This window comes from Erpetoichthys calabaricus, chromosome 4 (genome assembly GCF_900747795.2).
Source record: "Erpetoichthys calabaricus chromosome 4, fErpCal1.3, whole genome shotgun sequence".
Classification (NCBI taxonomy): Eukaryota; Metazoa; Chordata; class Cladistia; order Polypteriformes; family Polypteridae; genus Erpetoichthys; species Erpetoichthys calabaricus.
The window spans coordinates 252,926,606-252,949,460 of NC_041397.2; the positions used below are offsets into that span (position 1 = coordinate 252,926,606).

At 40.1% G+C, this 22,855-nt stretch overlaps 1 protein-coding gene across 1 annotated transcript in view; it reads right to left on the reverse strand.

The window, feature by feature from the left end:
- The window catches only part of eif5b (eukaryotic translation initiation factor 5B), a 79,386-nt gene that overhangs the window by 33,788 nt on the left and 22,743 nt on the right, over nucleotides 1-22,855 (reverse strand). The window contains 5 exon segments of the mRNA XM_028800618.2: nucleotides 1,569-1,649; nucleotides 4,679-4,762; nucleotides 8,094-8,186; nucleotides 17,243-17,393; nucleotides 19,878-20,089. Coding sequence (XP_028656451.2) covers nucleotides 1,569-1,649; nucleotides 4,679-4,762; nucleotides 8,094-8,186; nucleotides 17,243-17,393; nucleotides 19,878-20,089 — 621 coding nt within the window.

Genomic DNA, 22,855 nt, shown 5'->3' on the forward strand with positions numbered 1-22,855 from the left:
CGCAGGCAGGCAGCTGGACAGTGAGCTCAAGCGGGGGTGTTTTAGCTGACACTCTGTGGGGCAGAAGGAAGCGGTCACTCCAGCTGAGAGATCGAGGAGCTGGAGTGACCAGAAGAAGGATGGCTGGCTGCGTAAGGCCGAGAAGGCAGTTAAAGAATGCACCGGGCTTGTTTTTAAAGAGACTGCTTCGAGCATTGTTTTAACCTCGTTGTATTTAATGAAGACTTTTTTCTATTGGATTTTAATCTCCACTTCACTTCTGTTTTTATGGGATCATTTATTTATTGAAGGATTCTGAAAGCACTGCACTTTATTTAATTTGGACTTTGTTTTTGATTGCTGTTTTGTTGATTTTAATAAAAGCACTTGGCATTTTTTGCACCATCCGATTGCTCCATTGTAGTGCCTCACTGTCATGCTCATCGGTAACATTACCGACAGTGACGGGTTTAAGGGCTCCCGGAAGCGAGATGGGAGCATGAAGCGAACCCGCATTGTCACAGACTTTACCTCAAAACTGTAATCTCCTCTCCACCCAGTTCCTCCTCACTTCCTTCATTCCAGAACTCTACTCATGCAAGGTTAGTTTTCCTGGTTGTTTATGGTTAGTTTTTGTATAAATTATGGATTTTTCAAATGTTCATTTTTTTCCCTGTGCTTAAAACTCATTTAAAAAAGTGTTTACAGAGAGCGGTTCGTAAGGCTATAGCGCGAACTCTTGCAATGTTAGTTTTCTCTGTTCAAGGTTCTCTCAGTGTTATTCAATGTTTTTACATTTAGTTTTTACTATTACACTGTGCATTCTATGGTATAATTAACTATTTTTGTGCTTACAAATCTTTAAAAAAAATATACAGTGTATATATATTTACATACAGCTTGTACGGTCTGGAACGGATTAATTGTATTTATGGGGTTCCACTGTATGTCAAAAGTTTTAGGTTCAGGATTGATTCATAACAGGAGTGGAAGAGAGTGATACTTGTAAGACAGTTCCTTTAAAATTTGAAAATAAATTTTTTGCCTTTGAAGAAAATTTTTAATACATTTGAATTATATCAGAATAGTGAAATTCAATTTAACAATACTTCTGTGTTTCTTAAATGAATATTCAAAAACTATTAAGTGGAATGAGCTAGTGTTTTTCTTATTAGGCATATAAGACCAACATACTAGCCTATATGAATTCCAATAATTCAACATTAACTACAGTGAAAATACACTTTTACTTCATACATTACACAAATATCTTTGTTCCTTAAGGAGATTCTGTATGTTGTTGTCTTCTGATATACTCTGATAATAATCATGGCTGCAAATAAATGAAAACTGTAGATATTTTGTATAAAAATATAATTTCAAGATGGTAAATTAACCATTCTCAGCAAAGTAGTTTCAACAATAAGCCACTATCTCCATGATGATGTTTTGTAAGTACAGTATATAGTTTCAACTGACCACTCAATAATGTAAGATGTAAAATTCAAGGACAATGCTCATTTATCAGCTTTATTCTAGAATGATATCAGCAGGTACACATAAGAAATAATAACTGAACAGAATAATACCTTTGGCCTTTTCTTCATCACTTGCCATTGCTTCCCAGTCATCAATATCAGCTTCTGGTTTTAAAGTTTTAACTTCTTGATCTGCAAATACAATGCAATTTACTAGTATGTATACAAACACAAATAAACTGTAGTTTGCTTCTAGCTCTCCTAAGTCCTTAACGTAAATGATTAGTTTAATTGGCAGTATATATATTTTTTTAACAAATGCATTTTCTCCTGTCATACAATAATACAGAGTTGGACGTAGACAAAATTTTATGATCTTAATGTAGACTTTTAAGCACTTTTAATTTAACATATAAAGGCAAAATGCCCCCAAAATCTGACTTATGCTAATTAACCTTGAACAAACTGGGGGCAGTTTTCCCTTATTGCATGGGAAATGCTGTGATGTGGCTTACTAGAAGAAAGTACATTTAACAAACCTCATAACCAGTGGAAACATCTTGACCATAAGTGGTTAAGTTGAAAAGTATGCCATCTAACCCCCTTGTCTTGGATTTGAGGACTCCACTTCTACTCTTCTCTTTCTGCCATTTTGCTACTGCCGAAGCAATGGCAAAGGTCAGAGTCACAGCGTTTGGTACTATAGGTACTAGGTTTATAGTGCTCACTAGAGCTTGAGCATCACTGAATTTTCTCTTTTCCATTTCACACCTCCCTATACATGGCAAATGTAAGTACAACAGGGTCCAGGACACTACCTTTTTTCAGTCAGCCATCCACCTTATTGGCTAGTGCTGCTGTCAATCACTTCTACTGTGTCCTTCATTTGCATAAAGCACTCTGTCAACGCTGAGCAGAGCATGTAAGTTATCATAAAATTACTAAATCAACAAATTTATGGACAAATTAAAAAAGCATGTGTAAGCTAATTTTCTTTTTTCTACAATGTCACCAAATTTCAGGCAAATCAGTCAGCGCATTTTCAATGCATATTTCTATTGTAGGTGTATGGGTGTGTGTCTGTATTTATATATATATATATATATATATATATATATATATATATATATATATATATATATATATATATATATATATATATATTATATAATCTCATCAACAACTTGATAATTATGCTCTACACAAGTTTTTAAGTTATTTTTTTCTTCAACTGATGCACTGTGATTGTAACAGTGTAGGGCCCATGGGTCCTGACCTGAGAGAGACACACTCCTCAGGTGGTCGGGACCTGTCCGAGGAGGACGGGACTACGTGGAGAAGCCAACATAAAAGCTGCTCCGTGATCGCCGTTTTGCAGACACACCATTTACAGAGCACTTTAAGCAGCCATGTCAGGGGTCCATCTCTCTGGTTGCATGTTCACAAGCAGCTCTTGCAAAGCAAATGGACAGTGGGCATAGAAAGAGCAGCGAGAGGACCACATGTATGAGTGGGCAAAGGGACAAGGCAACTGGAAAATGCATCCAAAGTGCTCACTAAGTACTGTGTCTACAATATTTTTTTGCCACCCCTTGTCCCGCTCTTTTGGACAGTTTAGAATGTGTATAGATTTACTGCTTTTCTGGTTGGAAGAATCGTGGTGTGCCTTGGGACTTTTTGGGATACAAAAAGTGTGATATCACAGAAAAATGGATGTAAAAACACTGCTCTACCTATACCTTTGCTCCTGGCATGCTAAAAAATATCTCTGTGGCTGCTATCTTGCTTAAAACTGAAACCGTGAATTACTTGGATGGCTATGTTGCATTCTTTGTATAAATTTGCAAAGATACTACAAACTTGAATCATGGGTATGGATAACTATTTTAACTTCTATTTCATAGAATTTTGTCATTATATTAGGGCAGTCAGCACTGTAAGCTGGTTGGCAGACTGGCGAGTTAAACAGAGGTACTAGAGACTTGCTTTGGTTTTAATGCCACTCAAAGATAACTTATTTGGCACTTATGTGGTATGATATTGATTTGATCTTCTTAAAGAACCACGAAATGGACCCCACCCCCCAACTCCCCTACACCTATGTCAGTATGTATAAATCAAGAAAATGAACACTAGTGCCGTTGTGAACCATGAGATATGAATTGTTAAATCTTAAAATGAAAAATTTATTCCATAAAATTTTTATAGGTAGTATATAAATACTGTACTGTAGTACAGTATAGCAATTAATAGTAAAAGCAGTTTTAACACATCATCTCTGTTGCCTTATCAAATAACACTGAGTGCCACTGAAGAAATAGACATGAAAGTCAATATCCACTTGGTCAAATATAACTTTACTCTGTGAAGTTTTGCCAGATGCTGAAGATTCTGTCAAGTACTAACTGCTAAAAAACTGGATTTTAATTTAAAGTGTTTCTTACAAAATAAAAAGCAATGCTCAATTAAAATTTTGGTAGAAAGCATAAGCATTATCATAGTTTAGTGTGTTCTGTGCAAATAAAGCTTTCAAAATGTAAAAGTGCAGAAAATTACAGTATATACCCAGCCACATTAATGATACCTGAATGCTAACGGCATATGCTAATGGAGCTCTTTACATCTGGTTCTGTCTGATAAGGAAATACTTTAAATCTAGGGACAAAAGACATGCCCTGCTTCAGTTCAACTCTTGTGGTTATTCAGGTTGCACACCAACAAACATTGCTTGAAAACAGTTCAGAGAAATGGGTTAAGTATTAATGTTTATTATAATGTTTAGGAGACCCGGGTTCGTTTCCCGCGTCCTCCCTGCGTGGAGTTTGCATGTTCTCCCCGTGTCTGCGTGGGTTTCCTCCCACAGTCCAAAGACATGCAGGTTAGGTGGATTGGTGATTCTAAATTGGCCCTAGTGTGTGCTTGGTGTGTGGGTGTGTTTGTGTGTGTCCTGCGGTGGGTTGGCACCCTGCCCAGGATTGGTTCCCTGCCTTGTGCCCTGTGTTGGCTGGGATTGGCTCCAGCAGACCCCCGTGACCCTGTGTTCGGATTCAGCGGGTTGGATAATGGATGGATTATAATGTTTATTCCTTATTTTTTATAAATGTTACTACAATATTATTTTTGATTAATATTTATGGCTATCAGTGTAAAAACTGATGTTTAACATCTTGCGTACAAAAAACCCAGACACCCCAAAAAATTACTTAAAAGAAAAAAAGTACCTTGACGAGTTTCTCTATCAACAGTGGGTTCCAACAACTTCTGTTCTTCAGTCTCATTAGTAGGTGATGACGCCTCTGTTTGTTCTGTAAGGAAAACAAATTATATTACTGATCCAGTAAATCAACACATTTTGTTGAATCATGTGTTACTTACTTTTGTTAGTTAGGCGCTGCTGTGAGTGGCGGCCTTTCCAGCAGCTCCGTGTAGGACTTTATCTTCTTTATCTTTCTACCTTTTTCTCTATCTCTCTGATCACTCCTACCACTTTATTTTATGTGGACTAGTTTCCTGGACACATTTTACTACTTGGAGATGGATTTTTACACACCGAGACTCGTCTATTCAGGTAGTCAACGTCTAGCGCTGAGAACAAAGGCCTGTGCTGGTGTTGTTCCCTATTTACCTGACGAGGTAAGAAGGCCGTATCGTGGCAGCAGAGCTGGCGCTAAGCTAAAGGCTAAGCAGCTAGCAAGGAAGTGGCGATACAAGCCTTTGATGCCTTCTGTGATCCTTGGAAATGTGAACTCACTACCAAATACAATCGATGAACTGGCTGCGCTGGTGAAAAATGTCAGGAACTACAGAGAATGCAGTTTGTTGTGTTTAGTGAATTTCCCCTTGGGGATTAATAAAGCATCTATCTATCTATCATAAGCAACAGCCTTTTTTCATGTATACTCAAAATTAACACACATCATTTATGATAAACATTCACTATATTTTACTCTACACAAGCTTCAGACTGCCAAATATTTATTATAAAGCACATTTTGCACACATCTGTTACTCTAATTTAGTGAATAAATTCTAGAACATTTATTACTTTAGAGCTTTAAGTTAATTATTAGGCCTATTAATCTACACACGGGTAATCCATTAGATATACCAGTAGTAGAGTTTTATATGCTATTAATGTATTGAGCAGCATCTGAGAGAGCTTACATACTAGATTAGTGAAGCCCTTGACTTTAAATATGCACAGAAGCTTATGTTTAAGACACAAATCTGCCATATTATTTGCTACTTTTACTGATCATTTATTCATACTTTTTGTTCCATATTAAATATCATTAAAACAATTCCATAACAGTAGATATATTTTTTGTTAATTATTCTGCATTAGGAACAGTAATTTAGAAGTTCAGAGTTAAGGTTTAGTTAATAATTTGCTGCTCATTAATGACACACCTTGGTTTCAAGTCTTGGGACTGTAGGCATGTTGAGCAAAGATGGTAATAAACAAATCTGAAGCTGCCTTATGTGTATATTTGAGTGTCACTGAATGTATTTAAAATACTATGAAAACATCCACTGCAAATTAATTTTCTAATTTGTCATCAGAGAATTGCCATACTTCTGGATTTATATGGTTTTAGTTTCTGGGAACAGTCAGCCTGATTAAAATTTAAAATCTCCTGGAATTTTATGGAGTTCATGGTGTCATGTACCCTACCAAGTTTGCCAGGGCTGTTAAAGGAAAAACTGCCCAATAACAACACATAACGTCTACCATACTTGACAGAGGGGATCAAGTTCGTTTTAGTATAGCTATACTTCGTTTTACACCAAGCACATCTTGAGTGGTTTGTTGCCGAAAAGTTCAATTTTCCTTTTGTCTGACTATAGAACATGGTTCCAATCAAAGTTCCAGTAGCATTTAGCAAACTACAGGTGCTCATGTTTGTGGTTAAATGACAGGAAAACCTTACATCTTACAAATAATCTACTGGCTTGGTGGTGACAACTGATGGTAGTTTTGGAGACTAGGTGATCCCAAGATGCTAATTTTTATATATTTCTCCAACAGTAATCCTTTGGGATTTTTTTTATTTTGCCTTTCTTATCATCTTGCTCACTGCACATTTGGGCAAAATAAACTTGGGCCCTCTTTCTTTGGGTTTTTTTTGACAGACATTTTCTGGTTATCTGTTCTCATTAAACATTTTACTTACTAAAGGTACAAATTATATTTTATATCTGAAAGTTTTTATTAGAAATATAAATAACTGTTTAATGTCACAGAGCTAAAATTAAATTTACAATGTAATGAGTGTGTGGGATCGTTAAGGATTCAATGAAGCTTTTAAAGAGCCAGGTCCTCATATAGCTGTTGCACTGATTTTGTTTCATCCCATGATCAAATCTGCTCCTTTAATAAGACACTGGAGTCTGACTTTGTTTTTTGCATGCTTGATTAAGCTTAAGCCAAAAGAACTAGCGCTCTGCAGAACAGAGAATTTAAACATATGGAGAATGTAGCAGTTTAACACATTAAAGTAGTTCAAATTACACAAGAAACCTGCCTTTTCTGTAACTACTGTTAAATCTGCTGTCTTAACAGGCCTTGAGTGCTACCAAAAGACCACCAGAGCAGGAATTCCCACTTTGTCCTACAATTGATGCGGTCAATAGTATTAAATGAACTACTAAAATCTATAAATACAATCTTAAAGCTTTTTCTTTGTTCCAGATGCTCAAGGGCATTGTTTAGCAAGACCAATAGTACATCTTCCACCCCACCCCCACCCCCCTGCATGAAAGACAAATGAGTGCCGATCAAGATGGGGGTTAACCTCTACAACTAGGAGCTTTAAAATGACTCATTCAGAACATTTTGCCAGAATAGATGTTAATGCAACTGTGAGTAGATGTTCTTAGGCATAGCTCTAAAATGACTCCCTTATCAAGAGACCATTTGAATAACTTTTGAAAAGGCTGTGGCAACTGATTAAAGCATTCCCGGAGTACTGTACAGAGAAATGGGAAATTTTGGAACTCTGAGTTGGCAACCCTGGGGCATCTATATATAGTAATGTGATCACAGGTGTCAGTGAAGGTATCATGCTGTCACATTGATTATCCTTTGTTTAAGTTCCACATCTACTTTATACCTTCTATCAGATGATATATATCCATGCACATTCTACAATATCACCGCTTTGCTTTCTTTTACTGCACTGACTTGAGCCTTTTACCTGAGTTTGTAACATTACAAATAATGACAGGATTTACAGGCTTTTTGAAAAGTTGAGCTTTTACTTTTCATGTTTTCCATTACTGTCCTTAAATTTGCTTGTCTGACTATTCTAATGACCATTCTTTCATATGACTCACATATCCTAGTTTGTTTTCTCATATATGACAATATGATTAAGCTCAACAAGTAAATTACTTTATGTACAGAGTTCTCAAATAAATAACAATTAGTCTTAATAGTGAAGAGCAAAGATTTTATACTTTTAAACAAAAGCAATACAAACTAAAATGCCACAAACCCATCACCATTTAATCTGAAGTTTTAGAACTACGTAAAAACTTCTCCTAAAGAAACAAGTCACTAATACTAGTTTTTAATGAAGCTTCTTTTTATCCATTATGCCACACCCATTAAAAATACATATAGAAAAATCTTGCCTTCCTGATTATGTGGCAGAATTTTCTTTTTCTTCTTGTCAACATATACCGGTTTCTTCTTTGGCACTGAATCTTTGGATGGCACTTCGACACCTTATTAAAAAAAATACAAAGAATATAAATAAATCTATAGTGTAGTTATGAATCCCATCTGCTTTAGGTAAACATGCAGTGAAAAGGGTATATAAACAATACTAAACAGCTTCTTTTGTTAATCACATACTTGTATGTAATTAATTGTGATTATTCACATCTAACATTAGGACATAATTATAAAATTAATACATAAATCATGAAGTAAACACACACTGAATCACAAATTTAATGTAGAACCAACAGAAAATAAATTTAAAAAAATTAATGGCGTAGTTTAAACTTGAAAAATGACCTTAAACCTGAACTTTTGACAAAATACTACTTGAGCAAGTACAACCTGAATTTGAATGCCTTCGTAAATGGCAAGTTGCAAAGAAGGCATAAAGAAAACTAGGCCAATGTATTAATTATCAAATTGGCATAAAATATGAGACACAGATGTGTCAAAGTAAAAACTGATGGATCAAAACGACTGTTGACTTTGAATGCACTGCTGAAGACTGATTTAACTGAAAGAATAAGCATCTCTTAAATGGGCACACATTAAAACTTGCGTTAAAACTGCATAAATACTATCCTCAATTGTTCATCACCATCATGACTTTGTAATTACACTCTATTGAAGGGTTTTTCAACTGGTGCACTGTGGAAATAACAGTGTAGTGCCCCTGGGTCCTGACCCAAGAGAAACATGCTCCTCAGGTGGCAGAGACCTGTCTAATGAGGACGGGACTATCTGCAGAAGCCGGCATATAGGCAGCTCTGTGATCGCCAATTTGTAGACACAGCATCTAGACAGCACTTTAAGCAGCCAGGAGACATGTCGGGGGTCGTGTATGCCAATGACTCTTGCAGAGCTGAGGGACAGTGAGCATACGAGCAGTCTCTGACGTTGAGAAAGGCAGAGTAGGGGACCACCTGTATAAGTAGGCAAAGAGAGATGAAGCAGCTGAAAAATGTATTAAAAGTGCTCACTAAGTGCTGTGTCTGCAAATGGCAATCTCCAAGCTGCTTTATTTTGGCACCAACTGTACTGCTCTTTCAGACAGTTTAGCACACATATATAGATTTAATTCTTTTAAGGCTGGCAGAATTATGGTGTGCCTTGGGATTTTTTTGGAGTTACAAAAACTATGCCACCACATGTTGCATTCTTTGCATAAATTAGCAAAGATACTGCAAACTTGAATCATGGGTAGGGATAATCATTATACTTCTGTTTCATAGAATTTTGTTATTATGGCTGTCAGCACTTTAATCTGGCTGGCAGACTGGAAAGTTAAATACAGGTACAAGAGACTTACTTTGGTTTTAGTGTCACTCAAACTTATTTAGCAATTATGTGATATGACACTGATTCGATCTTAACAGAAACATGAAATGAAACTAAAGAGCACAATTTTTACCTTTGCAACTTTTCTCTAGCATTATACCAGGACTGCCATAAACCCCCCCTTCCCTGCACCTATGTCAGTATATTACATATTTATATATATATATATATTGTCACACACGTGTGTTTAGGAGACAGCTAAAGGGCTTAAATACAGGTAGTTCCATGCCAGACCGGGGGGGGGGGGGCGGAGTGCACTAATTTTCCCTCTCGATCTTTTGCAGACCATTCTAGGGAAATCCCACCCGGCTCTGGGGCAGCCACTGACGTCACTTCTGGTTCCGGTCGGGATGACATCACTTCCGCTACTGGCCTTTAAAGCTGCCATCTTGCTACCTGGAAGTCAGTTCTGTTTTGGACTCGGTGGTGTGAACATGTATGCCAATTTTGATCGCTTTTGCAGCCGTAATGGATTAAATGGGTGGCTGCCCCAAACCTTCTCGATGTCTTTTGGTCGTTCTTCTGACAGTGGCGTAGTCGGCAGGAGGGAGGAATCCCTGAAGAGAACGGGACCGGACCTGAATCATGTCCAGGTGGGAGAGTACCTGGGCCGAGCTTTCGGGTGGGGAGTGCGTCTCGGGTTTCGGAAAGAACCGGTGCAGACTCCGCTCCCTTTGTCTATTTCTGGGTCACCTCAATTGAATAGGGAGAATGTCGTTGGGACACACAGACGTGGGCTGGTCTCTATGGGGGATACGATGGGGACTTATTATGCTCTCTCGGAGGAGAGAGCTGTCCGTTCCACCGGGGCTAAGGTCCCAGAGGAAGGTGGACATTCCCCAGACCAGCAGGTGAAGAAAATTAAAAACTGGAGGTTTAACCCTGAACAGTCTACCCAAGAACAGCTAGACCTTCTATGGGAAGAGGTGGCCGGCTGGTTAAGGCCCGCTGAATGTACCACCTTCCAGGTAGTGAAAAAAGTAACCTGTTTTTTGTTCATAAATAGCCTGCCAGAGCATTTCGCCCAGCCGGTCTGGGGAGAATTTGCAAATATAAACGAGCTCATTGAGCTCATAGAAACATCTAGGGCAGCCTCGCAATTTGAGAGGGCTGAACGGTCCTTAAGTAGAAGCCGTAGAGATTACGTCCCTCTTACACTGCCCTCTCGACATACACCGGAGTTTGCATCGGAGTCCCCGATCCCGCGGGCGCGGTCCTCGCTCGGAGGCGAGGCGGAATGTAAGTGGAGAGAGAGGGATGGGTTGTGTGCGCTTTCAAACCCCCTGGCTTTGGCTCATAAAGGTGAGGTCATAGTAAATGGCCACAAGGTAGAAGCCTTATTTGATTCCGGCAGCAACATTTCTGTTGTTGATTGCCGATATGTACTACCGCGACAGTGGTTAAAAACAAAGACCAGAATTACCTGTGTACACGGAGATGTCCGCGCCTATGACTCCGCCCGGTGTTTCATCTGCCACGGAGGAATACTACGAAAACTCGTTGTGGCTGTACATCCAAATCCATCGTGTGCGGTGATTCTCGGGCGGGACTGGTCTGACATTAAAAGCGGTGCAGTACTGATCTCGCCTTATTCAAAATTAGGCCTAGTAACCGATGGGAATACACCGTCTCAGGTTGTCTCCACACCGTGTACGCAGCCGGTGGAGAGAGATATGGGAAACCCCGAGGAGGACGGAGAGCTTCCCGGCCCGTCGCGGGCGAATACGTCATCAGTCCGCACCTCACCAGAGCGGGACGACTCTCCGCCCCTTGAGGTCAGCCCAGACCCTCTCTCAGATCTGAGCTTTCAATTCAGACAAACACCGGCCTCATTTAGAAGGGAGCAGTGGAATGATGATTCCCTTAAGTTTGCGAAGAATGTAGTAGTCCTCGCCAACGGCCAACGCACCAATCAGCCCATGCCACAAGGACCCCACTTAGTGTTAGAAAATGACTTTTTATATCGGGTCAGTGAACACGAGGGGGGAGTGCGGAAGTTGCTGCTAATTCCACAAACTTTCCGGCGGCAAGTTTGTGAGTTAGCGCACGCCCATCTCCTAGGAGGCCACTTGGGCACCGAAAAATCTTTAGAGCGTATTAAGCTCCGTTTTTATTGGCCGGGAATTAACGAGGAGGTTCGCCGCTTCTGTGTTTCGTGCCCGGAATGTCAGCTGCGGCAAATTCCTAGGAGGGACCGTGCTCCTCTCGTTCCCCTCCCCTTAATTGATGTCCCCTTTGAAAGGATAGGGGTCAACATAGTGGGACCCCTGGAACCCTCGGCCCGAGGACATAAATATATATTAGTCCTCGTGGATTAGATAGATAGATAGATAGATCTATCTATCTAATCCACGAGATTATGCAACCCGATATCCAGAAGCTGTCCCATTGTGCTCAGCTAATTCTAAAGCAATCGCACGGGCACTAATGGAGGTCTTTGCGCGAGTTGGAATCCCTAAAGAAGTCCTTACGGACCAAGGGACGCCGTTTACCTCGGAGACGTTCAAGGAAACGGCCAAGTTACTCAAAATAAAGCACTTGAGAACCGCGGTGTATCATCCTCAAACCGATGGTTTAGTAGAGAGATTTAATCAGACTCTCAAACAGATGCTTCGCAAGGTGGTCAGCGGGGATGGGAGGAATTGGGATCAGCTCCTCCCCCTCGTACTCTTTGCCTACCGGGAAGTCCCGCAAGCCTCAACGGGGTTCTCACCCTTTGAATTGTTATATGGGCGACAACCCCGGGGCATATTGGACATTCTAAAGGAAGGTTGGGAAGGAGAGGCCCTTCCCACAATTAATATTTTGGAATATATCGCACAGTTACGCGATAGATTTGCGAAGATTCGACCCATATTAAAAAGTCACATGCAAGAGGCGCAATCAGCACAGGCCCACTACTACGACCGTGGCAGGACACTCCGGGAGTTCCAGCCGGGGGATCGAGTCATGGTATTGGTTCCCACCTCCCACTCTAAGCTACTTGCCCACTGGCAAGGGCCATACGAAGTTAAAGAGCGAAAGGGGCTCGTCGACTATTTGGTGAAACAACCCAATCGTCGACAGAGAGAGCGGATATATCACGTGAACCTGCTGAAACCGTGGAAGGAACGGGACCCTGATCCCACCTCCGGCCAGCACCGCTCCCTTTTTGCTCAAAGTAATACCCTTAACTTCGGGTCTAATTTAAATAACCGACAGAAGCGGGAGCTAGAGATAGTTATCTCGTCCGTCCCGGAGGTGGTTGACGAAATCCCCGGAAGGACTTCTCTGGTTGCCCATGACATAGTGACTGAACCCGGGGTCATAGTCCGAGAACGCCCGTACCGTCTTCCCGAGGCAAAGAAAGCAGAAGTGGAACTGGAAATCAAGCGCATGCTGGATCTAGGAGTCATAGAGGAGAGTCATAGTCCCTGGTCCAGCCCAATTGTCTTGGTTCCTAAGCCCGACGGAAGTTGGAGGTTTTGCAATGACTTCCGTCGACTTAATCAGGTCTCACTATTTGATGCTTATCCCATGCCTCGAGTGGACGACCTCCTTGAGAGGCTTGGACAGGCAGAATACTTGACCACACTTGACATGACCAAAGGGTACTGGCAGGTTCCTTTAATGGACTCCGCAAAGGGTAAAACCGCGTTTAGCACCCCTAGTGGGCACTGGCAGTATCGTGTCCTTCCATTCGGGTTACATGGGGCTCCTGCAACTTTCCAGCGTCTGGTGGACAAAGTGCTCCGCCCCCATAACACGTATAGTGCTGCCTACCTGGATGACGTCGTCATCTATTCCAGCACCTGGAAGGAACACCTACAGCAGGTTGGAGCCGTGTTATGGACATTGGGAGAAGCCGGTCTTCGTATCAACCCAAAGAAATGTTTCTTTGGATTGGAGGAAGCCAAGTATTTGGGCTACCTGGTGGGTCGTGGTACGGTGAAGCCACAGTGCTCTAAAATACAAGCCATTTTGACATGGCCCCGTCCGCGAACCAAGCAGCAAGTCCAGGCATTTCTCGGATTAGCGGGGTATTACCGCCGGTTTGTACCACGTTTTTCAGAGAGAGCCGTGTCCTTGACTAATTTAACAAAGAAGAGGGCTCCTAACACTGTGGTATGGACTGATATGACAGAGGCAGCCTTCAGTGACTTAAAAAGGGCCCTGACGTCGGCACCCGTGTTAAAGGCGCCTGATTTTTCACGGCCTTTTATTCTCCAGACGGACGCTTCGGGCACAGGCCTAGGAGCAGTGCTGAGCCAAAGTGTCGATGGTGCTGAACACCCCATCATGTTTCTGAGCCGGAAACTGTTGGATCGGGAGACCAGATACGCGGCAGTGGAGAGGGAGGCTCTTGCGATTAAGTGGGCGATCACACAGTTGAGATACTACCTCTTGGGTCGGGAGTTTACTCTAGTCACGGACCATGCCCCTTTACAGTGGATGGCCCTACACAAAGAGTCTAACCCGCGAGTCACGAGGTGGTTCCTCGATTTGCAACATTACAAGTTTTCGCTCATTCATCGGAAGGGTTCTCTACACGCCAATGCCGACACTCTCTCCCGTGTTCACGACCTCTCAGTGCAGGACGCCCGACCCGACGGGTCTGGGCTAAGGGGGGGGCCCTGTCACACACGTGTGTTTAGGAGACAGCTAAAGGGCTTAAATACAGGTAGTTCCATGCCAGACCGGGGGGGGGGGGCGGAGTGCACTAATTTTCCCTCTCGATCTTTTGCAGACCATTCTAGGGAAATCCCACCCGGCTCTGGGGCAGCCACTGATGTCACTTCTGGTTCCGGTCGGGATGACATCACTTCCGCTACTGGCCTTTAACCCTTTGCAGTCGTATTTAATTTTCAACGTCACGCTACATTAGTCGTAATTAATTATTGAAAAAACGCCAATAATTACAGCAGTTATTTTTTTCAAGCACGTAGGAATAACACAGGCCACTTTTCTCGACCAGGCGACTGTGCAAATCGGTCAGAAACTTGCAGGGCCACCAGCGGTGGCCTGACGACCTATAGCGCACTTTTTACTAAGGCCAGTTTTCTGGCCTAACGACCGCAAAGGGTTAAAGCTGCCATCTTGCTACCTGGAAGTCAGTTCTGTTTTGGACTCGGTGGTGTGAACATGTATGCCAATTTTGATCGCTTTTGCAGCCGTAATGGATAAAATGAGTGGCTTCCCCAAACCTTCTCGATGTCTTTTGGTCGTTCTTCTGACAATATATATATCTCTATATAAATATAAAAAATCAAGAAAATTAACACTAATGCTACCTATTGACATGTGGCATATCATCGTGAACCACGTAATAAGAAATGTTCAGCCTTTAAATGAAAGGCAGCATATAAATACAGTACTGGATGTGTATGTAATTCTTTAGGTACACACATATTTGTATTAATTGTTTCATAATGTTAAAAAAAAAAATTTTTTTTCAAAATGCCGCATTGACCAAAGCAATGCCCGAGACACTTGCCTCGTTGACAGCCTTGGATGAGACAATATTTTTTAACACATTAAAACAGGCTACATTAATCACAGAAATTAACATGTTAACTTTCTGAGGCCTAGTTATATTAAAAGGAGCTTTTTGCCTCAGTACATTTTTATATCAACTCATGATTCTAACCATTCACCTTCTGAAACAGCTTTTTCCTAAAATGCTAATTTTATTCAATTATACATAAATGTCTAATGTAAAACGTTATGTCTTTGAAATCAGGAAGGAAGAAAGCAAGAGCAGCCAAAAAAACTTAAAGGAATAAGGGGTAGAACATACAGAGGGATCATGAGAGGACTAAACTCAGTGACCAGATGATGTTCAACTATGTTGCCCGAAATTTTTTGTTTTTAAGGTTCTTAAGACCGTCTGTCAGAAATGTTGTACATCTGGTTATACTGACTAATGTTAACAATCATTTAGTGCATTTTATTTCTCCATTAGTTAGTAGAAAGCTGAAACATAGCTTAACACTGTCTTTATTATTCTAGTGTATTCATGCTAAATTCAGATTGTTGAACTACACAACACTGATTATTTTATTAATTTAGTTGAATGCTGTAAAAATCATATCCTTCCATTACCAATTCTGCTTAATTCAGTTCACTATAGTAGGGTCTTAAGTCTTTGCTGGCAAGACTGGAACCATTCCTGGACACTTAACACAGAAATAATTTGGAGGTACTAATGAACATTACAGCAGACCTCTGAAATGTGGAAGGAAATCACATGTAGATAAAGGGTAAAAGGTGCAAACTCCAAACAGATAATGCCCTGAATGGTATATAAACCTGGAACTCTAGAAATGTGAGGCAAGCACAAACCAGTCTATCCAGTCTATCAATTAGCAGATAAAGTTACAGTAATTCCTCGCTATATCACGATTCGACTTTCGCGGCTTCACTCTATCGCGGATTTTATATGTAAGTATATCTAAATATATATCACGGATTTTTCGCTGGTTCGCGGACTTCTGCAGACAATGGGTCTTTTTATTTCTGGCACATGCTTCCTCAGTTGGTTTGCCCAGTTGATTTCATACAAGGGATGCTATTGGCGGATGGCTGAGAAGCTACCCAATCAGAGCACGCGATTAAGTTCCTGGATGCTTATTGGCTCAGCGACGGAGAGCAGCATTCGATTCCACTTGCGTTAGCCAGCATCTCATCTCGCTCATTCAGCATCAACGTGTTTTGCTGTGTAAAGAGTTAGCTTTTGTGCTCTTTTGTGTTTATCTTTGTGCATAGTGAAGCCCTTCGTTATGTCTCCAAAACGATCTGTTCCTGCTACTGCTTTTGGGGCGTGCCCAAGCGCCAACAGAAGATGTTAACGATTGCCGAAAAGGTAAATGTTTTGGATATGTTGAAGGAAGGGAACAGCTACACCGCTGTAGGAAGCCATTACGGCTTCAATGAGTCCATGGATCGTTATATTAAGGAGGATGAAAAGAATATAAGATCTACGGGCCGCATTGTCCTTTAATCAGTGGCACGAAACGAGTTGTAAGTGGACGTTATAAGGAGGTTTACGCTGTGTAATGGTGTGGGAAATGGTTATAAGAGTGTGGGAGAGTTTATAAGGGCTTAAAATATATAAAAATAACCATATAAACATATGGTTTTTACTTTGCGGATTTTCACCTTTCGCGGGGGGTTCTGGAACGCAACCCCCACAATCAAGGAGGGATCACTGTACTGTTTTTGTCTAATAGGCCATGATACTTGAGCATTTTAACCAACATTCACATAAAGCAACTTTTGTTTAACCATTTTTTGCATCCAACATTATAACTAAAAAATTTAAATAATATTGTATTTAAATGTGATTTGCATTATCATTATAAACAGAAAATAGATTTATTAAAAAAATATTTTAACCTTGCACCTTCTACTACTGGCACCATAGGATACTCCCCATGACAATAATTGTGGCAATTTTTTTTTTTTTTTTCTTCATTAGCCCAATTTCTCACACCTGCTTAACCCAATACGGGGTCATAGGGGGCTGAAACTATTGCATTAGTTCTCAATTTTCAAACATTTTCGCTAGCAATATACAAACCTTCTTTGGAATAGAGAATGGTTCTTCTGGGGATGGTTGCTATGATGAGTGCTGCATCTCAGAAAACAACTATCAATTTCCTTAGCATTCCCAATATATGCCACTGTCAAATGTTTGTAAAATTTTAAAATTCTATCTTCTTAGCATGTAGTTACTTATTACCTTGAGCCTGACGGAATTTCAAAGTGGCTTCAGCTCTGGCACGAGCCTCTTTTTGAGATTTGGTCAGTAATTTTCCTTCTTTCTTCAAACGCTCTTTTCGCTCTTTCTCTTTTTGCTTCTTCCTTTCTTTTCGCTCTTGCTCTAATCTTTCCTGTTTGCAAAATAAAGTGGAGAATACATATTGCTCATTAAATTTATTTTAAAAACACCCCTATACCGCACATTTGGCATTAACTTTGGGAGCTAAGAGGCAAACTCAGAATCTAGCTCAGTCATATCGTCTTATTCTCATTTTTGTTACCACTAAATGCTGGTTTATTAATTATTTGATTTATAAAATGCTTGGTGCAATCAACGCATGCTCCCATTCAATACTTAACAACAATTCATTATATGAATGGCTGAGTTAAATTTCATTTCACAAATTAACCTGAAAGATCCCCTTCCCAAATTTCCTTACATTAAATGATAAATTCAAAGAAATATTTCTGTAGTACTAGGGTGTTGTACCGTGTTAGCCATTATGAATGTAGAGAAAAGCCAAGCAAAATGACCCCTTTTATTGGCTAACTAAAAAGATTACAATATGCAAGCTTTCGAGGCAACTCAGGCCCCTTCTTCAGTCAAGATGTACATTGCATGTACATCTTGCCTGAAGAAGGGGCCTGAGTTGCCTCGAAAGCTTGCATATTGTAATCTTTTTAGTTAGCCAATAAAAGGGGTCATTTTGCTTGGCTTTTCTCTACAAGAAATAATTCTATACACTCTAGAGATGCAATCTAAATCTTCATGCAGACCATACTGTCTCAGGGAGCTATTTTCCAGAGACAAGGGATGCTAAATGCACAAGAATTAGTGCAAAACATAAAGGAGCACCAGAACTCAGTAAGAGTTAGTGTTAGTGAGAATCGCTACAGAGAGAGATTGAGTCAGCGAACAATATAATGTAGTGCTGCTATGAAAGAGGAATCCAAAAACAAAAAGTGACTTGTGCTTAAGGAAAACTGTGTTTAAAGGCAGGGTGCTGTGGGATTTTATAGGGTAGTGGTACAATAATAAATGTGAGACAGGAAGACAAGTGCATGCACTTTAACAGAGATGGCTGACCTTTGTAAAACTCAGACTCTAAAATGATAAGTGGCTCACATATCTCAGGAACACTACATTTAAAGGTATAAAACATTGAAATTTGGAGAGAACAAAAGTAAGAAAAAGTGAGACCGAGAGAGAGAGAGAGACCAAACAAATCTATTAACAGAGGAAACTACAGTAAGCAAGAAACATGCTCTAAGATGATCTGTTATGCTCGTAATAAATCTAAATAAGTGCAAACTGCTTTGCTATATTCAAATGATAAGTGTTATTAAGCATGCTTGAATGGAGAAACTGCATTATGTGCAAATAGGAGTGAGAGACCATTATAGTCTTAAGGGCTACATTTTGTAAAAATGGCACTCCAATATAAAAATAACCTTCTTTTCAGGACAAGTATGATTAAATATGTACAAATAAAAATGTCACTTTTGGCCTATGTGATATCCTTCTTGGAGAAATCAGACACCTTAGGACATGTATCGTGCCTCCACGCTGAGAAGACCGGGGGAGCAAGTGGGGCCAGAGCATTACCTTCCCCAGGACGCTAGATGGCAACCCCCCTGGGTTGCAGTGGTGCCTGGGACTCCTGCAGGGCTGCATGGGAGTTGGAGTGTGGTACAGGGCTGCATGGGAGTTGGAGTGAGGTGCAGCCCTGTTGGGATCCACAGGCGCTGACAGGGGGTGATGCAGCAGGAGCTGCTGAGCCCTTATGGGCAGTTCTTCAGCCACACCCGGGAGTGCTGCCGGAAATGAGTAATCAAGCACCCGGAGCACTTCCAGGTGCATTATAAAAGGAGCCAGCAGCCACTACTCAGGAGGCCAGAGTCGGGAGGAGGAGCGACAAAGCTTGACCCAAGGAGTGAAGGTGGAGAAAGAAAGAGAAGAGACGTATAGTATTGTGCTGTGCTTGTGTTGGGACTGTGTTATACTTGTGGGGAACGGTGATGGCATTTCCCACAAGTGAAAAAAGGAAAAATAAAACCTGTGTGACGTGAACTTGTGTTCCACGCATGTCTGTGTTGGGTTTAGCTGGCGTTGCCAGGCTGGTGGGCCACAGACACAAGAGAGAGTTAGAAATTTGGGACAGAAAGACTTGAAGAGAAATACTTTTGTTTAGAAGGCCAGATGCAAGGACAATAACTAAACACACATTATTATATGCATTACTTTAAAATTTACATAACACATAATATTGATTAGTGAATTAATATACTTTTATAATCATATACTTGGTAAGTAAAGTTCTTAGATCACCAAACCAAATATGGCAAATGAAACATTACATTGCATTAACACAAGGTGCTAAAAAGAAAAAAATGTTTATTTACAGTACTACTCACACCCTAAACAATGTGCCTCACTACTGAAAAATAAAGAAACTAAAAGAATGTAGTTAACACATGTAGTAAAACCACTATAAAAATAGTTTAAACAAATTCCAAAATCCATAGTTTTTTTTTCCTTTAGAGGGTTTAATTGGACCTATTTCAAGATACAAGATAGTGAAGTGAAAGATAAAGAAAAACAAAGAATTCATCACCTGCTCCAAGCGCTGAGCCTCCTGCTCCTCCAGTCTCCGCAAACGCTCTTCCTCTTCCCTTTTTGCCCTCTCCTCCTCTTCTTTCATTCGTGCCAGAGCCTCCTGCATAGCCTTTACAGTAGCTTTACTGGGACCTTTTTTCTTCTCTTTTTCCTCCTTCTCACCTTTTTTCTTCTTCTTGTCCTTTTTTTTCTTTTCGCCATCATTATCATCTATTCCAAAAATTAAATGCAATTAAAACTTTTAAAATAAATGTATAGTAACAAATGCCTAAGCCAATTATCTTACTATATAAAAGCGGTCGGAATTGTCCTTCCGTCCCGTGAGTGCAAAGCGTAGCGGTATTCCGCTTATCACAGACTTACTACTTGCGGCTTGCGGTATGAAGCGACGCGATGTGAGTTCTTGTGCTCCCATCGTTCCCTTGCTTTTGTGCGCGATGCGCTGAAAAAATAGACAAAATTATGTCTCTGGAAATAATTAATGTTGATAGAGTACAAATGCCTCACCGCGTAATAAATATCAGGGGAGATGGTGCTTGCTTATTCTCATCTATAGCTTATTTAGTGCATGAAACTCCGTCTTTAGCGGTACAGATTCGGGCTGACATTGTACGACATGTTTTAAGTAATTGGTCAAGGTTTCTGCCATTTACAATGATGCCGTCAGGAATCTCTTATACAAATGAGCTTCAGTATCTCACTGAAATGTCAAAGTCTCAAACTTATGGTACCATTTCTGAGCTAATGGCAGCGGGAGTGTTGTTCCCCTATGAGTTTCAAGTATATTATTATGAGTCCTACACTCCAAGTTTGGACAGGCACTCGAGGGGATAAAAAAAACAACTTAGGTTTTCGGGAGATGTTATGAATGGGCACTTTGATGTTCTCATTCCCTACACTTACATGCCTGATGTACACATGGAGTGCACACAAATTGAGGATAAAAGTCGGTCGCCTTAAAAGGCTAATGAGCCTAGTATAGCATATGCCTGGCATAGCAGCATTAATGGTTTAAATTATTGTACATTTGTAGATATACAATGGTCAGTTTTTATGAATGGGGTTTTAAAATTTGCGAATGCAAATTTAATCAAAAATAGTATCATGGGAACCCCAATATAAAAAAATGTCCTTTTTTTTATTAAGAATACATGAATATTCTAGAATATGAGTATCTAATATCCATCCATCCATCCATTTTCCAACCCGCTGAATCCGAACACAGGGTCACGGGGGTCTGCTGGAGCCAATCTCAGCCAACACAGGGCACAAGGCAGGTAACCAATCCTGGGCAGGGTGCCAACCCACCGCAGGACAAACACAAACACACTCACACACCAAGCACACACTAGGGCCAATTTAGAATCATCAATCCACCTAACCTGCATGTCTTTGGACTGTGGGAGGAAACTGGAGCGCCCGGAGGAAACCCACGCAGACACAGGGAGAACATGCAAACTCCACGCAGGAAGGACCCGGGAAGCGAACCCGGGTCTCCTAACTGCGAGGCAGCAGCGCTACCACTGCGCCACCGTGCCGCCCTAAATACTTTTCTAAAAGCTGAAATTCTACAATTAACACAGATTATTTTTTATTTGAAGGAATTTAACAGTGTTCACAACACAATAGACCCTGTACAGTCAAGACAAATGTAAACATTTTACAATCATTTATTTTAACAAACAGCAGTTCACTACTAATCGTGTATCACATACAGAAACTTCAGCCATGTTCCTTTTACGGTATTGTAAAACTTAATTCTAAAATTGAATTACCTGTCTGAAATACAAAATGCAACGTATTGGCAATAACCATGAACTTCCTATATAGTGAAAACAAATACACAGATTCTTTAACAGCAACTTAGGGCTAAATTATGGCAAACTAGTCAGTGTGAATTGGAGTTTTGAGGGGTAAAGCCAAACTGCAAATTAGTTTAGAGCTGTGATTATCAAAGTGGTTTCAAAAATCATATGTAATCTGTGCAAGCCAAAAACAACTGGTCTGCATGGTGGCAGACATTTTATATGACGAAAGTTCTATTTAAATTGCTATGATACATTAGTCCATTACACAGTTTTAAAACTTATACATGCTTACTATACAATTACATAAAAACACCTGCTTAACCATGTATGTTAAGGACGAACATCATACAATCAAATTGTAACAGCCCACTCACCTACTAGATTCAAGTTTCAATTTCTCATGTTTCATTAGATGTATATTTTTTAAGTTGTTCTTTCAGTCACATGACTTCAACACTTTCCTCAGGCTCCATAAGTTCACATGTATTTTATCTTTAGTATTTTATACATATTATTATTCCCATCAGCTAAATCTGTCACCCAAAATCATATGCCAATAACTATATACTACTTATGGTCTGACTTTTAAATAGGAGCCATTTCCAAACAACTAATAAAAGCACCCTTCTCAACTGTTTTGTCACTTTGCTAAAATTCCACAGAATGTGCCCGGTTTAAATGGGAACAGACATGAAGTGCATCCATCTTCATGGAAAAGGGTGTCTATGTGCTTTTATTGGTGGCAGTGACCTCAGATGTGACACAAACCAACATTTAAAATTACCAAATATCAATAACTCTGAATTCTTAATCAGATTTACATACATGTGTAAAATTAAGTACAGCTCATAAAATGTTACTTGTTTTTTTATCATATATGGACAGAATCAAGATTTGATCTTAATTTGAACAGCATCAGCATCTATAGATAAAAGTGATATAAAATAACAAACATCATGCCATACTTATATTTTGTAGTTCATTGTATAATTAAAAAATAATAAATGGAAATTTCACATGTTAAAAAATTTGTCACTACCTCAAATACATAAAATAACAATATGGTGCAAATGATTAGAACATCATTAGAGAGGACCTTGGAGGAACTTATTTAAACCTTAGATATTTAGTGTGTTTTGTACTTTGGATGATGAAGTGTGTGTTATCC